General features: G+C 39.8%; 1 protein-coding gene across 13 annotated transcripts in view; it reads right to left on the bottom strand.

Annotated features, from left to right (window-relative positions):
- OGFOD3 (2-oxoglutarate and iron dependent oxygenase domain containing 3) overlaps positions 1–17,516 on the bottom strand; it is a 138,117-nt gene that overhangs the window by 9,963 nt on the left and 110,638 nt on the right. For all 13 annotated transcript variants that reach the window (XM_069076647.1, XM_069076648.1, XM_069076649.1 and 10 more), the window contains 2 exons: positions 11,592–11,745; positions 3,447–3,570 (listed from right to left, as the gene is read on the bottom strand). In XM_069076647.1, the coding sequence (XP_068932748.1) occupies positions 3,447–3,570; positions 11,592–11,745 (278 nt within the window). The remainder of the gene's footprint in view (positions 1–3,446; positions 3,571–11,591; positions 11,746–17,516) is intronic.

Below are 17,516 nucleotides of genomic sequence, written 5' to 3'. Positions count from 1 at the left end.
ATATACACACTCATTGTGTATAGAAATGTAACTTACCCAACAGGGAAATAGGAGGTGAAAGGGAAAGAGGAGACATGATAAAAGGGATGGTGGATTAAGGGAGGCAATGGTTAGAAGCAAAATAGACTTTTGAGGAGGAAAAGGAGAGAGAGAGAGAGAGAGAGAGAGAGAGAGAGAGAGAGAGAGAGAGAGAGAGAGAGAGAGAGAGAGAGGGAGAGGGGAGGGGAGAGGGGGAGGGAGAGGGAGAGGGAGAGAGTAGTAATCATAACTGTGAATGTGAATTAGATGAGCTCACCCATAAAATGGAAGTAGACAGCAGTACGGATCAGAAACCAGAATCTAAAAATATATTGTTTACAAGAGACATACTTGAAACAGAAAGACACACAAAGAGTTAAAATAAAGTCTGGAGCAGAATTTAATATGCTTTAGTTAAACTAAAAAAAGGCAGGGAGTAGTAATCATGACCTCAGACAAAGGAAAAGCAAAAATATAAATACTTAAAAGTGCTAAGCAGGGAAACTACATTATGCTAAAAGGTACAATAGACAATGAAGTAATACCAAAAAATTTTACAGCAAGTTTCTCTGATAAAAGCCTCATTTCTCAAATATATACTGAGTATGGAGCCAAGTCAAATTTATAACAATAAGGGCCATTCCCCAACTGATCAAAGGATATAAACAAGCAGTTTTCTGAAGAATAAATCAAAGCTATTTATACTCATGAAAAAATGGCTTGAAATCATTATTGATTAGAGAAAGGTAAATTTAAACAGCTCTGAAGTACTATCTCATACCTATCAGAAATGTCAAATGATGTAGAGGATAAGGAAAAACAGGTACACTGCTAGTGGAGCAATGAATTGATCCAACCATTCTGGAGAACAATTTGGAACTATGCTCAAGGGGCTAATAAAACTCGGCATACCCAACTACCCGGTCTGTATCCCCAAGAAATCAAAGAAAAAGGAAAAGGTTGTGTATGTGTACGAAAATATTTATAGCAGGTTTTTTTTTTTTGCAGTGGCAAAGAATTGGAAATTGAGCAGATGCTCATTAATTGGGGAATGTGGAATATTATTGTAATGGAGTGCTATTGTACTATAAGAAATGATGAAGGAGTGGTTTCAAAAAAGCATGACAAGATCTATATGAATTGATGGAAAGTGAATTGGGAAAATCAAGAAACCACTGTGCATTTAACAGCAATGTTGTAATGATGATCAAGGGATCATTCTTCTCTGATTTTTCCTTGTTAGGCTTTGTAATGTCTTACTAATTGTGTGACCCTGGACAAATTACTTAACTGCTGTATGCCTTGGTTTCTTCATCTGTAAAATGGAGATATTTTACCTCCCAGATTTGTTGTGAGGATCAAATGAGACAACATTTTAAAAGTGCTTAGCACAATTCCTAGTAAGTAAGTACTCAATAAATGTTTATCATCTTCCCTTTCCCTTGAACACTAGCAGACAAAACAACAGAACAAAAGATGGCCTTCAGATCATCTAAATGATTCCACTAATCTGTGAATAAACATAAGACAAAGGAAAATAAACTAATACCTCATGATGAAGAGGACTCTGGGGATTTCTGAGAGAGAATGAGGGGGTTCAAGAGAGGAATCAAAATGGTGACAGCAGATTTTATGGCCTGCACAGAAGATAAAACTGTCCAAAAGGGAAAAAAAAAAGCTTGAATACAAAGCACCAAAGAAACAAAAGACAAAATATCTGATTGGGAATGCAGATATAAAGATTAAAAGACAATCTGGAAGAAGAGAAGCAAAAACAATAATGTTAAAAGAAATAAAATTTCTATAAATGCAAAATATAGTCAGTCCTCAACACTTACACATTTAACTTTTGCAATTTCAAGAGTTCGTATGATTTTATTAGTAACCTCATTTTCACTTTCATGTTGGCAAAGACACATTTGTGACTATGTGTAGTAGAGGTGTGATGCATACAAGTTTGTGGAGCATCCTTCTTTAAGTGAGGTTGTCTCTCTATATGTTAAAAAGGGGAGGGGGAAAGGGAAGATTATTCATCTAGTCTCCTAAATAAAAAAATCTGTTTACAATAACCTCTGTATTTCCCTATGACAGAAGAGATAGGCTAGTTAAAAGTTCAATATAAATTATTAAAAGTTCAATATAAATTCAAAACTCATCTTGTATCATATCAGCAATCTGGGAGAACAAAGAATAGTTTTCCTGTCAGATTTATGGAGAAGGGAAGATCTTGTGACCAAACAAGTGTTAGAAAATGCAAAATGGATAATTTTGACAAAGTCTCTGTACAAATAAAGCCAATGTAACCAAGATTAAGAGGGAAGTGGAAAATTAGGAAAGAATTTTTATAACCAGTGTCTCTGATAAAGGCCTCATTTCTAAAATATACAGAGAACAGAGTAAAATCTATAAAAATACAAGTCATTCCCCAATTGATAAACGGTCAAAGGATATGAACAGGCAGTTCTCAGAGGAACAAATTAAAGATAAGCATATGAAAAAATGCTCTAAATTTCTATTGATTAGAGGAATGCAAATCAAAACAGCTCTGAGGTACCACATCTCAGTGCTCAGATTGGATAAGATGATAAAACAGGAAAATGATAAATGCTGGAGGATGTGGAAAAATTGGAACACTAATGCATTGTTGGTGGAGTTGTGAAATGATTCAACCATTCTGGAGAACAATCTGGAACTATGCCCAAAGGGCTATAAATAAGTGCATACCCTTTGACCCAGCACTACCACATCTAGGGTTATATTCCAAAGAGATCATAGAAGTGGGAAAAGGACCCATATGTACAAAAACATTTATAGCAGCTCTTTTTCGGGTGGCAAAGAATTGGACATCAAGGGGATGTTCATCAATTGGGGAATGGCTGAACAAGTTGTGGTATATGAATGTAATAGAATACTACTGTGCTATAAGAAATGAGCAGACAGACTTCATAATAACCTGTAGAGACTTAAATAAACTGATGTTGAGTGAGAAGAGCAGAACCAAGGAGAAATTTGTATACAGTTTCAGATACAATGTATGTGTGATGACTAACTTTGATGGACTGGGCTGCTCTCAGCAATGTAAGGTTATAAGACAACTCCAAAAGACTCGTGATGGAAAGATGTCCACAACCAGAGAAAGAACTACAGAGTTTGAATGCAGATTGAGGCAAACTAATTGCTCTCTTTCTTTTTCTTGTTTTGTTTCCTCTTTCCCACTCTCCATTCCACTGGTTATAATCCTTCTTTACAACCTGACTAATGTTTAATGTGAAAGTATTTGTAGATCCTATATTTGATTGCATGCTACCATGGTGGGGAGGGAGAAGAGGGAGAGGGTGAAAATTTGAAACTCAAGGGATTGTGGAACTGAATGTTGTAAACTAAAAGTAAATAAATAAATAATAAAAAGAAAAGAAAATGAGACCTACCAGCCCTAGGTTCCACAGCCTTGTTGAGACCTTCTTCCATGAACACAAATCGTCCTCCACCAAAGTCTTCCATATAATCTGAGAGATACAGCAATGAGGTGTAATCAAAAGAACCATATGTTGTCTATAAATGAAAGAAAAGTGAATGGAATCAGATTGTTTGCTATTTATCAGTGGAAATTAAATCTCAAAAGTCATGTATAAGATTTCCCATTTCTGATTGGTCCAGATTTATCTGAAAGTTAATGAAAAAAATAATTAGCTCTCATTTTGGTAATCCTTTGCAAATATCTTTGATGGAGTGCTTGGGTGCTTGTGCTTGGATCTCAATTCCAAGATTATATTTCTCCCTAGCCTATTCTCCATAGCAATAACTCATGAATGGGCTCCAGTAAGACAAACTACCTTTCCCAATTACAAGAACAAGCTGATCTCTGAAGAAATTCTCTTGTAATAACAGAACTATCTTATAACCATAGAATTATCATGTTTTGATTCCCAAAGTTATCATATTCAATCCAGAGGTTAAGCTATAGTCATCAACTCTCAAAGATATCTTACTACAGATTTAACAGACCAAAAATACACCCCTGAGAAACTCCTTCCCCTGGTCTTCAGTAGTAAATGAAGGCAATGACCAAGGTTGTAAATTATCACCTAATTAGCTTATCTGCCAGATAATCTACTACTTTTCCTATATAAACTTTAGCATCACTCCTGTTAAGCTGCAAGTTTCTTAGGGAATGAAAGTTCCCTAAGGAGCTCTGCCCACTATATTGGAGTTACAATAAACCCTTGCCACCTTGACTTGAAGAATGCTTGAGTCCATGAATTCATTCTAGACAACCCTCTCCTGTACTTTGGGGGGTCCCTGAAATCCCCACCCCCCAACCTCAACATCTTGACCATGTAAAAGAAGGATATGATGGCAAATTCATTCCCAGGTTGGAGAAAACTGAAGAGGTCAAATGAGATCACAGCTCTATCTGAATTAATGGGGTGATGGAACCTGGATCCCTAAAAGGAAAAGACCATGTTTTTGAAAGGGACCTAGTCCCTGAATTTTCCCATACATTTCACCAGCCCAGATCACTGATGCCTCTGCCCAAGGCAAGTGGCCCACCCCTGCTGACCTACATCACCTAACTGACTTAGTTGACATCCTTTCACTGTGCTCTAGGTCCACCCCAGACTACTTGCATATACTGACCACTCCTTAATCCCATCTAGATCACCTAATTAGCTTGCCTGATAGTCCTTTCACTGTGGCAGGAGGCCTACCCCAGACTATTTACTATTCCTTAATCTCATCCATATTCTTTCACTGTTCCTTTTGTATATAAGCATCAGTCTCACTCCCAGGAAGTTGCAGGTTGACTAGGAACCCTGCTCCCTTCTATAGGCATTACAATAAACCTTGCCACTTGACTGGGAGATGGTCTGAGTGTGTGAATTCATGCCAGGTGATTCTACATTGTACCCTGACACTTTGGGTATTCCCAGCAACCCCAAACTGTATCATGAATATTTGAGTAATCTAGGTTATTCAAATGTCCTTTGTCTAGGTTCTGATTTATAGCTAAATTTTTGCTTTATTCAAGCCAAACACTTCTACTAAAATGATTAGAAAGTTGAGATCAATGATAAATCAAGACAATACATTTCTCTATAGTTGCTATTAAGTACAAATAAAAGTCAAAAGTTTTAATGGAGAACATTTCTCAATCTATTCACTTGACAAACATTTAATAAGTGAATACTCTGTGCAGTCGTAGTTGAAAGTGACTTCAGAAGTTGTGTAGATTAACCCCCTTTATTGAAACTGAGACCCACAAACTGAGACCAAGTTCAGAAAAGTAGAAAGTGGATTCAAACTCAAGTCCTCTTACTCCTATTCCAGTGTTCTTTTCATGAAAAGTTACAATCATGTTTCTTCAGAGCTAGCAACAATCCCAAATGCTTAAAATACACACAACACACACACACACACACACTCTTCCTTAAAAATACAGAATTGGCAATTGCTTATGTAGTATGAGTTGCTAGACAAGGATTTTCATTGATTGTCATTACATCTTTACATATCATCTCATCTTCATTTTGAAGGGACTTTGCCTCGAGAGAGAAGAGTGAACAGCCAGAGGATTCAGAGACAAAATAGACCCACAAGAAGGGAACTGTTTACTGCTCTATTAAGAGCAGGGGTGGACTTTGGAAGAATAGATGGTATTCCAACTGAAGAGCTGTATAAGCTGTACCAAGAAAAAGTACTTAACATTAGAATGAACAGGGAAGCAGGAACCACCCCTGCAGGTACTCCTGAATCTGAATCTTGTACCCATATGTGCCCCATCTTCAGGGAGAATAGGATAGGCTGAGCCCCAGCCCAGATTAAAGAAATATACAGAAGAGATTGCAGACCCCATATTGGTTTAACAATATATTGGAAGAATGGATCAACTACTATGACTAGGGCTCGATACTGGGGCTGAGGCCACACTTATCTATGGAAACCCTGATAAGTTTAAACATGGAACTCCTATTACCATCACAGGTCTAGGAGGGGCTGAAATATCAGCCAGACAAGTTAAAATAACAATGAAAATTGGGCAATTACCTAAGAAAGAATGTACTGTGGTTGTTGTACCCATTCCTGAATACATCATTGGAATAGATATATTGAGAGGCATGACTCTGAATTTACCTGAAGGGAGATAACAATTTGCTGTAAGGAAGAGAGGAATTAATACAGTTTTAGTGGGAAAAATAAAAATGGACCCAATCACTTTACCTGAACCTTCTGAAATAATTACTTTAAAACAGTATCGTGTGCCAGGTGGGCAAGATGAAATTACCACTACTATAAAGGAATATGTAGAAGCAGGAGTGTTAGTCCCTACAACCACACAATGGAATAATCCTGTCTGGCCAGTAAGAAAATCAGATGGGACGTGGAGAATGACCATGGATTATAGACAATTGAATAAGGTGACTCCTCCTTTGTATGCTGCTGTTCCAGATACCATCACCTTAATAGAAAGGATCCAGAAATATGATGGGACTTGGTATTCAGTTATTGACTTGGAAAATGCCTTCTTCAGCATCCCAACAGACCTTAAACAATGGGACCAGTTTGCTTTCACTTGGCAGGGTAGACAATATACTTTCACTCGCTTGCCACAAGAGTACATATATAAGCCCCACTATTTGTCACAGGATTGTGGCTGAACAGTTGGATGAATTAAAGCTACCTGGTGTACAGCTTACCCACTACATTGATGATATCATGATACAGGGAAAAGATGCAAAAGAAGTGGAGAAGAGTTTGACCCTTCTAATTGAGCATATGGAAAGTAAAGCGTGGGAAATTAACCGTGCAAAGGTTCTAGGACCAGCTCAAAATGTAAAATTTTGGGGTATACAATGGAACAAGGGGCTACGAGAGATCCTTCCACAAGCCCAACAAAAGATTGAGGATTTTCCTACCCCTACCAATAAGAAGGAGGCCCAAAAGTTCATAGGATTGTTTGGATACTGGAGGCACCACATTCCACATTTGGGACAGATTTTGAAAACTTTATATAGAGTCACACGGAAGAAATATGAATTCAATTGGGTACTTGAGCAGAGTAAAGCTTTTGAACAAGCTAAGGCTTACATAGATTTGTGGCCCATGCAAAATGGTCTAGTGGAATTACAAGTGACTATACAAGATGATTATGCAAACTGGAGCTTATGGCAAAAACAACAAAGCTGAAATCTTCCCTTGGGATTTTGATGTAGGAAACTCCCTTCATCTGGAGTCCAGTATATACCTTTTGAAAAGCAGTTGTTAGCTGCATATTGGGCTTTGGTGGAGACTGAACAACTGACTCTGGGCCATAAAGTGATATTAAAATCTGGAATCCCGATTATGACCTGGGTAATGAGTACCCCAGCTTCTCATAGAATTGGACATGCCCAAGAAGTTAGTATAATCAAATGGAAGTGGTATATTCAAAATAGAGTGAAAACAGGCCAAAGCAGTCTCTGCTCTACATGAATCTGTAGCAAACATAGAAATTGAGAGGAATGACACAACCCCTGAGCCAAAGCAACAGTTGGTACAGTCCTCTGTGAAATGGAATGAGGGATATGATACATTAACTGAGGAACAAAAGAGATATGCATGGTTTACTGATGGGACAGCAAAATATTTGGGCCAAAAAAGACACTGGGAAGCAGTGGCCTATAACTCATGCACTAGAAGGACTTTGGAAAGTACTGGGATAGGTGGAAGTAGTCAATATGCTGAATTTAAGGCAGTACATCAAGCCATCAAGATAGAACAAGGAGGACAGTGTCATATATTCACTGATTCATGGGCAGTAGCTAAAGGGCAGTAGCTAAAGTAAGCTACATGGATGCCCATGTGGAAAAATCAAAATTGGGAAATTCATGGCAAACAAGTCTGGGGCAAAGAATTATGGGAAGATATCTGGAACATGTCTTTGGTCACTGACCTGTCAGTTTTTCATGTAGATTCTCAGGTGGCCCGCACCATGCCAGAACGTGAGTACAATGCTCATTCTGATCAGCTGGCAAAGATTGCTGCTGAACATATTATCCCTACTTGGACAACAACTGATGATCCGGTATTAGCAAAATGGGTCCACCAAACAGCAGGCCATTTGGGGATCCAGGCCACACACCAGTGGGCACAAGATCAAGGTATTAGTATCTCTCATTCACCGTTAAAACAGATAGCAGAAGAATGTCATATATGTCAATTGGAAAAGGAGCAAACTGTTCCTCGGGTAGTAACTGGAGAGATGGCAAGAGGAAAAGTCCCAGCCCAAATCTGGCAAATAGATTATATTGGTCCACTACCACTAGATAAAGGATGCAGATTTATATGTACTTGTGTTGACACCTATTCAGGTGTACTATTGGCTTGTCCTTATAAGAATGCAACCCAGAAAAACACTTGTAAAACTCTAGATCTCATAAGTCTATATTATGGAACCCCAATGCAGATTGAATGTGACAATGGGTCACATTTCAAAGGTAATGAAATGAAGAAGTATTGTATACTAAACAATATAGAATGGATATATCATATTCCATATTGTCCACAAGCATCTGGGTTAATTGAAAGAATGAATGCATTACTGAAAGAACAGTTAAGGAAGTTCCAATAATTCATACCAACACTGGAAGGATAATTTGTTCATGAGGAAGTACACCAGAATGATGACCCCCAATCTGCAAATTAGAAAACAACAAACACATAAGATCCCAAATATTGAGTATTGGACCTTGAGGCCAGATGTCCCAGCACCGTACCCAGGAACACCTGGTTCAGTGGGGTATGATTTACATTGTTTAGAGGACTTTTGGTTGGACAGAAAAGAAATAAGAAAAATCTCCACTGGGATATGCATAAGAATCCCTAAAAATCACTTTGGACAGATTTTACCCAAATTAGGATTAGCAGCTCAAGGAATACATGTATTGGCTGGAATGATAGATTCTAATTATCAAGGAGAAATTGTTATAACATTCCATAATTTAGGTGAAGGGCCCATACGGATTCATAAAAATGATAGTATAGTTCAAGTGATTATTGTTCCTTGTAAAACAATACCACTTATAAAAACTGACCTTCCTTCCAAAATAACTGTCAGAGGAACGGAAGCATTTGGTTCTACTGATAGAATAAAATTGGGAGCTAGAGTATGGGTAAAACAGAAGCCAGATGATGTTCCAAAGGTTGCAGAGATTATAGTACATGGGAGGGATAACATTGTAACTATTGTTTATTCTGGAGAAGATGATTACAAAATTGTACCCTTGACTCATTTATTCTACCGTGAGTGAGGCTACAATAGTCTGGTTATTGTCTCCTTGCTTCTTCTTGGCTTTTTGTCTGTTCACCTTGTTTGCTAGATTTATTTCTGCAGGCTTGGTATCCTCCACCTGTAGATGCCTGATAGCTTAAGCTGGATGTCACCCCCTGTCTGCAACTGTGATGTGTCACCCTTGGACCTGGAATCAAGCATATTAAGAACTGGCCTTTCAGCAGCAAGTAGCCATGGAAGAAGAGATCTTCACCCCTTATCCCAAGATTTTGGGGCCCCATTTCTTCGGGGTGGGGGGAATGATGGGGAGCTTGTGCTCAAGCCCCACCCTAAAATATGGTTTTCTGTGTTTATTGTGTGCTATTCTTGTTATATTGTTGTGAAATTCTGTTGACACCAGTTATTCCTAATGTATTTTTGCCAAGTAAGGGACATGAAAGATCTTGGGGCTGAATGTAAGGGTTATGGGATTTAAAGATCTTCCATGCCCCATTGGACTTGCTGACATAGCAGGAAGGGGTGGGGCAAGAGGAAGTGGAAGCCAAGCTAGAGTTCTTGTGGTGACTGGCAGTGGTGGCAGCAGCAGCAGCAGAGGCAGCAGCAGCAGTAGCGGAAGCCGCTAAGGTGAGCGTGAACCCCTTTTTTAGCCAGCCAGAATTTCTGCTAAGGACTCCTGCTGAGGACTGCCAGGGGCCGGAGCTGGACGCTGAGTAGTTGCTGTGAGTGGGGAGAGGAGGACCTTTGCCTGAGGTAGCCTGTTCTGTTTTAAAGGCTTGAGAATGTGGGTGCTTTCTACTTTATCTACCTGTGCCAATTTCATAATTACTCTGATGGCTTTGACGACTCAGTTATTTGGTATTTTAATAAATGTTCTATCTTTATCCCCCATATAGAGAGCCTGGTATATTTTGTGATTAATAACCATATCAGCATATTTATAATTGCCACAGGCATTGTGGATATTGCATTGCTGATACATTTAACTAAGTCTTTAAACCCAAATCACTGCAGTTGTCACTGAATAATCAATAATAGCCCCTAACCCAAGCCTTGGTAGAACCCAAGCCTTATTTAGAATTTGAATGTAAATAAACAATTGTTTTCTGTACAGGCCAGAAACTTAGAAGGTCTACAGCTCCCTGACAAATATCTTTTAATGGGAAATTGGGCCATCTCTCGTCTCAATTCTTACCTAGACCTCAGTCATTGAATGGGCATGGCCTCAGACAAGCTGAGACCTGGGAAAGACTTTAATTTAGAAAGGCCAAGGTCACCCACTGCATCCTGGGCCATAGCCAATTATCTTGACTTTTGTCTTGCCCCTGGACTTTGATGACTGGAGGAGTGAGGCTGATGACTCTACAGCGGCTCTCCCTTGCTTGAATACAATTCTCTTGCAAGTCAAGACATCACTCCCATGATGTCACTGGTCATCTTAGAGAAAGAAGGACAAACAACAGCTGGTCATCCCCCATGCCTGGAATGTATACCCTCTTAACCTTTGTTTCCTTTAGGACACAGCTCAAGCATCATCTTCTGAATGAAGCTACCATAAAAACCAGTATGTATCAGCATTCCTTCTCCTTCCCTCCCCAATATCACCCCTGCACTGGCTGCATTCTCTTTCTTTCCCCTATCTTGGTGAACCAACTCAATTCTATACTATTCTCTTAAATTGCCTGCCCCCTTGTCTCATCACCAATCATGCCTTACCAAAACCAAAGCCTAGATTCCTGCCATCATCTACCTCCTTTATCCTGATGCACATGCTGCTGAATAGAGCTGGAGGAAATAATGAAACTGTGCTGACTGGGTCCATGTCCTCCTCCTCTTCTGGATGTCCCCGGGAGCTCTGATTTACCTTCTCCTAAGTCTAGATGAATGGTTTTTCTAAGTATTAATTCCTTGCAGATAATATCCATTTTAAGGTCTTCTTCTTATCTTCTACCATAGGAACATTCATCAATAGTTCTCCCTCCTACCAGTTGGTCAACTGTCATTCAACTATCAGTTAATAAGTATCTACTATGCTCTAGGCACTGTTCTAATCTTATTTCCCACCTGGATGTACTACTTTAGGCATTCTTTGACATCATCATGCCCCAGGAACCTCATCATTTGCAAACTTCATCATACTGCAAGATTTGATCTACCTTAGTACTCATATCTCATCACTACCTGCTGCCCTTCTAATTAGAAATCAGGGCCATGAATTCCAAAACCTCTATTTAAGGAGGTGACAGCATAGACATCTCCTCACCAGGTATAAATAAGGAAACACAAAAATGTCCTCCCCCACACACACCTTATCAATATGAGGATGCCAGTATTCATCATGAGTTGTCTTGGCCTCCGTACTGTTTATCCGGGAGAAGAAGGTAGGCTTTGTCAGATATATGGATGAAATGTTGATATCAAAAGCTTGACCAATTGTGTGTTGAATTTTTTGCCTCACATCACTGTAAATAAAACAACAGACTTTAAAAACAAATTTCACATGCAAAGTAAATATTTTAATTATCTTTAACATGATTCACAACAAATAATTTTATCAGGATGGAGAGGAGTTCCTGGTAAAGAAAGTCCCTACTATACTAATGTAGATCTGCAACTATAAGAGTCTTTGATACTTACTTGGCACACTGAGTAACACTGAGGTATTAATTGATTAACCAAGGTTCATAGCCAGTATGTCAAGCTTTTCTGACCCTGCAGTCAGAAACATCCATTATGTTACTCTGCTAGGCACACACTGGATACTAAACACTGACTTACATCAAGTTATGTTCCTGGCAAATATGCTGTAAGTCAAAATTATATAAATGGAATCTGATTTTCCCCTAGGAAAAAATAGTGTCATAAAGAAGTGGTGATGATGGGGTGCTTGTGCTTGAACCCCAGCTTTAGAACCATACCTCTCCTCAGTCCAAAGACCATATCTCTGGCAATAACTTATGAGCGGGCCCTAGGGAGGCAAACTATCTCTCCCTGATACAAGGACAAGCTGACCTCTATAGAATTTCCCTGGCATAAACAAAGCTATCTTGTAACAAACCCAAAACATACCCCTTTAGAAACCACACCCCTTCCCCTGCCCCCCAGGGTTTCCAGTAGTCAATGATGCCTGTGTCCAAAGTACAGAAACTATCTGTTCACCACCTAAATAGCATACTTGGCACATCAGTCACAGCAGTTTTTCTATATAAGCTTTAGCATAACTCCTGACAGGAGTTATGCTAAAGTTCCCTAAGGAGTTCTGCTGGCCATATTATCATTACAACAAACTTTTTGCCACTTGACTAGAAAACTGCTTGAATCCATGAATTCTTTCCAGACAACTCCATGATGAACCTCAATATTTTGAGGTCCCTGCACCCGTAAAACTATATCATTTAATAGTACCCAACATGGGGCATGTCTGAGGTCTCAAGCCCTCTCCCAGACAAGGTAAGCCCTCCCCTTCCCCTTCCCTGTAGTTGGGTGTAATTCCATGCACAGAAGCTTTCCAGAAGAACTGCTACTGTGAACAGCTTTTTTTAAGGTCCCAATTACTCAGTATAGTGATCACTCTATTCCATAACAAAAGCAAAACATCCATGGAAAATCAAGGTACAGCATAATTCAAAATACAGCATTCACCATATTTCAACTTATCCCAGAAAATCACAATATAATATTCACAACATAGTCTCAAAGTAAAATAGTCACTCTTAAGTTAATTCAATCAGTCACAAAGTAGTCACTCTTAAGTTAATTCAGTAAGTCACTTATCAGTGGTATCAAAGTACACAGTCAAAGTCTTCCACTCTTGGGGAAAAGTCTTGATTAACTCAATTAGTCACTTATCAGTAGTCTCAAAGTCTTCCACTCTTGGGGCAAAGTCTTGATTAACTCAAATCAGCCACTTATCATAACAATAGTCAAAGTACTCAAAGTACAATCAGTCACTTATTCAGTAAAGTCTTACTAAGTATCATACACAAAACCCTCCACCCTTTAGATCACTAGCAAACTATAATTCCATAATTACTCTGTACCCAAGGAGAGGTCTTTTCTTCATCTTGACTTGGGGCCTGTTCTCATATTCCCTGGATCCCCTTCCATGGTCCCAGATTCTACCTGGATTCAATGGCAGACAGCTACCAGCTCTCTGGGCAGGTCCTGCTCCACACTGGCATTCACAGGGTCTGGTCCATGTCAGTTCCTTCACCATTTTTGCTCCAAGGAATTCAAGGCTCAACCAAGCCACAAACAAAGTCTCAGCATCCCAGTCATGCTTCAGTCACCTGGGCTCCTGGCTCTGGGCTCCTGGGATTTTGTTCAGAAGAAGCTCCACCACCACCACAAGTTCTCAGGACTAAGTTTTCCATTCTTCTGTAGCTGTTCTGCCACCAGATCTCAGTCTCAAGGAAATTCTGACTATGCCTCTCTGGGGTCCCTCCTATATACACAGCATTACCTATTTCACTTTCTTCAGCCAACCCCTTCCTGTTACATCAGTTAACAGGAGACAGGAGTTCGTACCTTCTCTTCCCCCAATCAGAGGCTTGATCAGTTACTAAGTGTTAAGTACCTGCTACTTTTGCCAACACAAAGGGATCTTCAAATTCAAAATTACATTACCATTACATTGGGTCATCCCACAAACACCTAGGGAGGTTTGTGAAGAGGACTTTGAGTCAGGCCTGCCATAGGCTCTGGGTTGGGCCTCCAACAGGCCCTTGGCAAAATTCCCTCTTGATAAGAGATGCCTTGTTTTGGGAACACATATGGTCAATCCCCTCTCTGGCACACCAGTAGAGTTGTGACTACAGGCACTTATTGGTTTCCCTTTCTCTTTAAGGTATATAGGCAAAAAGATGGGCAAATTCCCCCCTATACTTGAGGATCTGCCCTTAGGTTATCTTTTACAGATCTGGAAAAAGTTCAGTCTCCAAGACCTTAAAAAGGAATATCTTGCCTGCAATCTAGAGGACCAAGAAAAAAAAATGTCTGATTTGTGAAGGGGATTTATGACAGGCCTCTCTGAGCTTTTGGATTCTCTCCATCATTATCTGTATCATTCTGTTCCGTGTTTGTGTCTCTGTGGTACAAGTGAATGTCTGTGTGTAATCTGACACACTGTAGGGTTTAAAATGCAGCCAGTCAGTCAGTCAGCAAGAGAAGTCTCTAAGGGCAGCAGCTGGACTTTTCTTGGAATGCCTCTTTCTCTTTCTCTCCCTCTCTCCTTCCCTTCCTGATTGCAGGAGCCTCAGAGCAGTGGGTAGATGGGAGAGGAAGAAAGAGAAAAATACTTTGTAATTTAGGTATATGATTGATAAAGGCAAGTAAAGGAGGATAAGAGAAGCGTCAGATTAGAATTAGAAAGAAATAAGATATGTGTAGTATTAAAGGGGCTTTAATTAAAGTCTACCAGAGAAATAATTATTTTGAAGGACAGGCAAGAAATGGAATGCAGAGCATGGGTAGAAAGAAAAAGGAATGAAAGGAGCACAGGTAGAAAGAAAGTCATAATCTATTTGCATAAACACTGTGAACAGAGGGCTTGAGAGTAAACAGTTTGGAAACTTCTGGGAAGAACCAAGTTTTGAATGTGGAGGGATGGACAAGGAAAAAGAAAGGGGGAACATTTTCCCCTCAGATCAAAGAGAAGCAGGTTGACTAGCACTTAACCATTTCCTGCCTTACTTAAAGAGAAAAGTTTTTGTCTATCAGGCACAATCAAAAGGTAACTGATGACAGCAAAACTATACTGGTGGGGGACCTCAACCTCCCCCTCTCTGAACTAGATAAATCTAACCACAAAATAAACAAGAAAGAGGTTAGGGAGGTGAACAGAATTTTGGAAAAGTTAGACATGGCAGACCTTTAGAGAAAAATGAATGGGGATAGAAAAGAATATACCTTTTTCTCAGTAATACATGGCACCTACACAAAAACTATTCATGTACTAAGGCATAAAAACCTCACAATCAAAGGTAGAAATATTTAATGCATCCTTTTCAGATTATGATGCAATAAAAATTATATGTAATAAAGGACCATGGAAAGATGGAAAGATTAATTGGAAACTAAATAATCTAATCTTAAAGAATGAGTGAGTCAAATAATAAATCACAGAAACAATCAATAATTTCATCCAAGAGAATGACAATAATGAGCCAATATACTAAAACTTATGGGATGCAACAAAAGCAGTTCTTAGGGGAAGTTTAATATCTCAAAAGGTAATTGAATCCATTCTGATCTTATTTTAAGTGAAATATGTCTTTCCTAAATTGATGTCTAAAATAAATCAGAATTTATTTGTCTGTGTAAGGTAATTTGGAAATGCATTCAACAAGACTGAAATCACCTAATCGGTAATGGGTTTGTTTCAAATACGGATATATCAAATATAAATAAATCAAATACATAATTCAAGTAGGTCAACTTTTATATTAGTGCCAGAAAGTATGTGGTTTATATCAGTACAGAGGGAAAATATAATGAGATGAACAGGCAGCCCCCTCTCTGGGGTCCCTGTTGACTCTTCTTATTTTGTAAACATGCTAGGTCTCTGGAAATCATCTGTGTGGGCAAGGTCATCAGCCCCAAGAAAAATAAAATTGCTTGGGTTAGGAGTTCCTGAACAATGGACTTAGTTTGCTGAGAATTTGAAAGTTCCCTAAGGAACTCTGCCCATCATAGTATTGTTACAATAAACTTTTTGCCACTTGACTAGAAGACTGCTGAAGTCCACTAGTTCTTTCCAAACAACTCTGCCCTGAACCTTGGTATTTTGAGGTCCCTGAACCCCTAAAATCGCATCAGTGTGGTATAGTGTAAAGAATACAGTCTCAGAGTAAAAATAACAGGATTCCACACAGGGTTCTCCTTGTTAGTATATCAACTATTTGGTCTTAGGCCAATGACAATTCCTGAATCTTACTTTCCATATAGGTAAAGTATGGGTGCTTGCTGGAAGGAACAATGAAATAATGTATGTACGGAGCGGAGTCAAGATGGCAGAGTAAAAGCAGGACCTCCCCACTGCTCCTGCTTCCACCTTCCCCAATCCATGTAAAAAGGGGACTCTAAACAAACTTTGGAGCTGCAGAACCCACAAAATGACACAGAGAAGCTAACCCCTCACTGAGGACAGCAGGGCAGCGCTCTGGGAGGCGAGCCCAGACCCACGCCAAGGCTTTAGCCCCAGGGCGGGCCTGACCAGCTGAGGCCGGAGGGACTCCAGAACAGCAGCAGCTGTGGCCGTTTCCAGATTTATCAACACACAGATGCGAAGGACAAAGTGAGAGGTCAGAGCAGTCTGGACTTTGGAACCAGTAAGTGGGAGTGCGTGGCTTTTGCCCCCCAGGGCGAGGAGCTGCTGAGGCCCCGGCACAGCCAGCCAGCTCCATGTGGCAGCTTCAGCTCCTGGCCTGCAGAGTGTAGGGGGACCAAGCACCAGTCTGAGGGGTAATCGCTCTTGCTTTAACCTGCTTGGATCTGGATTGTAGTATAGGGTGGAGGTCCTGGGGTGTATGTCCAGCTTGCCAGAGTGTGTGGAGACCTCAGAGAGGGTACCCATCTAATACCTCCGGCAACTGAGAAAACCCCAGTGTTTGGGAGGAAAGCTCCCCTGTCTGGTGGCAGAGTCCTACTGTGGCAAAAAGCCCAGGGGTCAAGTGACTGAGGGGCAACATGACCAGGTAAAGGAAACAAAGCAGACAGAAGATTCCAACATTACACTCCTATTTTGGGGACAAGAAGGAGCAAAGCATGGAACAGGAGGAAGACAGTGAAATCAGAACTCCTGCAACAAAAGCTTCAAAGGAAAATACAAGCTGGTTACAGGCCATAGAGGACCTTAAGAAGCAGATAAGAGAAGTGGAGGAAAATTTGGGAGGAGAAATGAGAAGGATGCAAGAAAATTATGAAATGAGAGTCAACAGCCTTACTGAAGAAAATAACACTTCAAAAAACAGACTGACTCAAATGGCAAAAGAGGCTCAAAAAGGCAATGGGGAGAAGAATGCCTTAAAAAGCCAAATTTGCCAGATGGAAAAAGAATCTCAAAAGCTCAATGAGGAGAATCATGGCTTCAGAATTAGATTGGAGCAAATGGAAGCTAATGACTTTATGAGAAACCAAGATGCTGTTAAACAGATCCAAACAAATGAAAGAATAGAAGACAATGTGAAATATCTCATGGGAAAAACCACTGACCTGGAAAATAGATCCAGGAGAG

The sequence above is a fragment of the Petaurus breviceps genome, unplaced genomic scaffold (genome assembly GCF_028583685.1).
Source record: "Petaurus breviceps papuanus isolate PSGF00001 unplaced genomic scaffold, PetGlider_PUasm1.0 90925, whole genome shotgun sequence".
NCBI lineage: Eukaryota > Metazoa > Chordata > Mammalia > Diprotodontia > Petauridae > Petaurus > Petaurus breviceps.
Note: the sequence above shows the minus strand (reverse complement) of the source record. Positions and strands in the feature narration are given on the sequence as shown.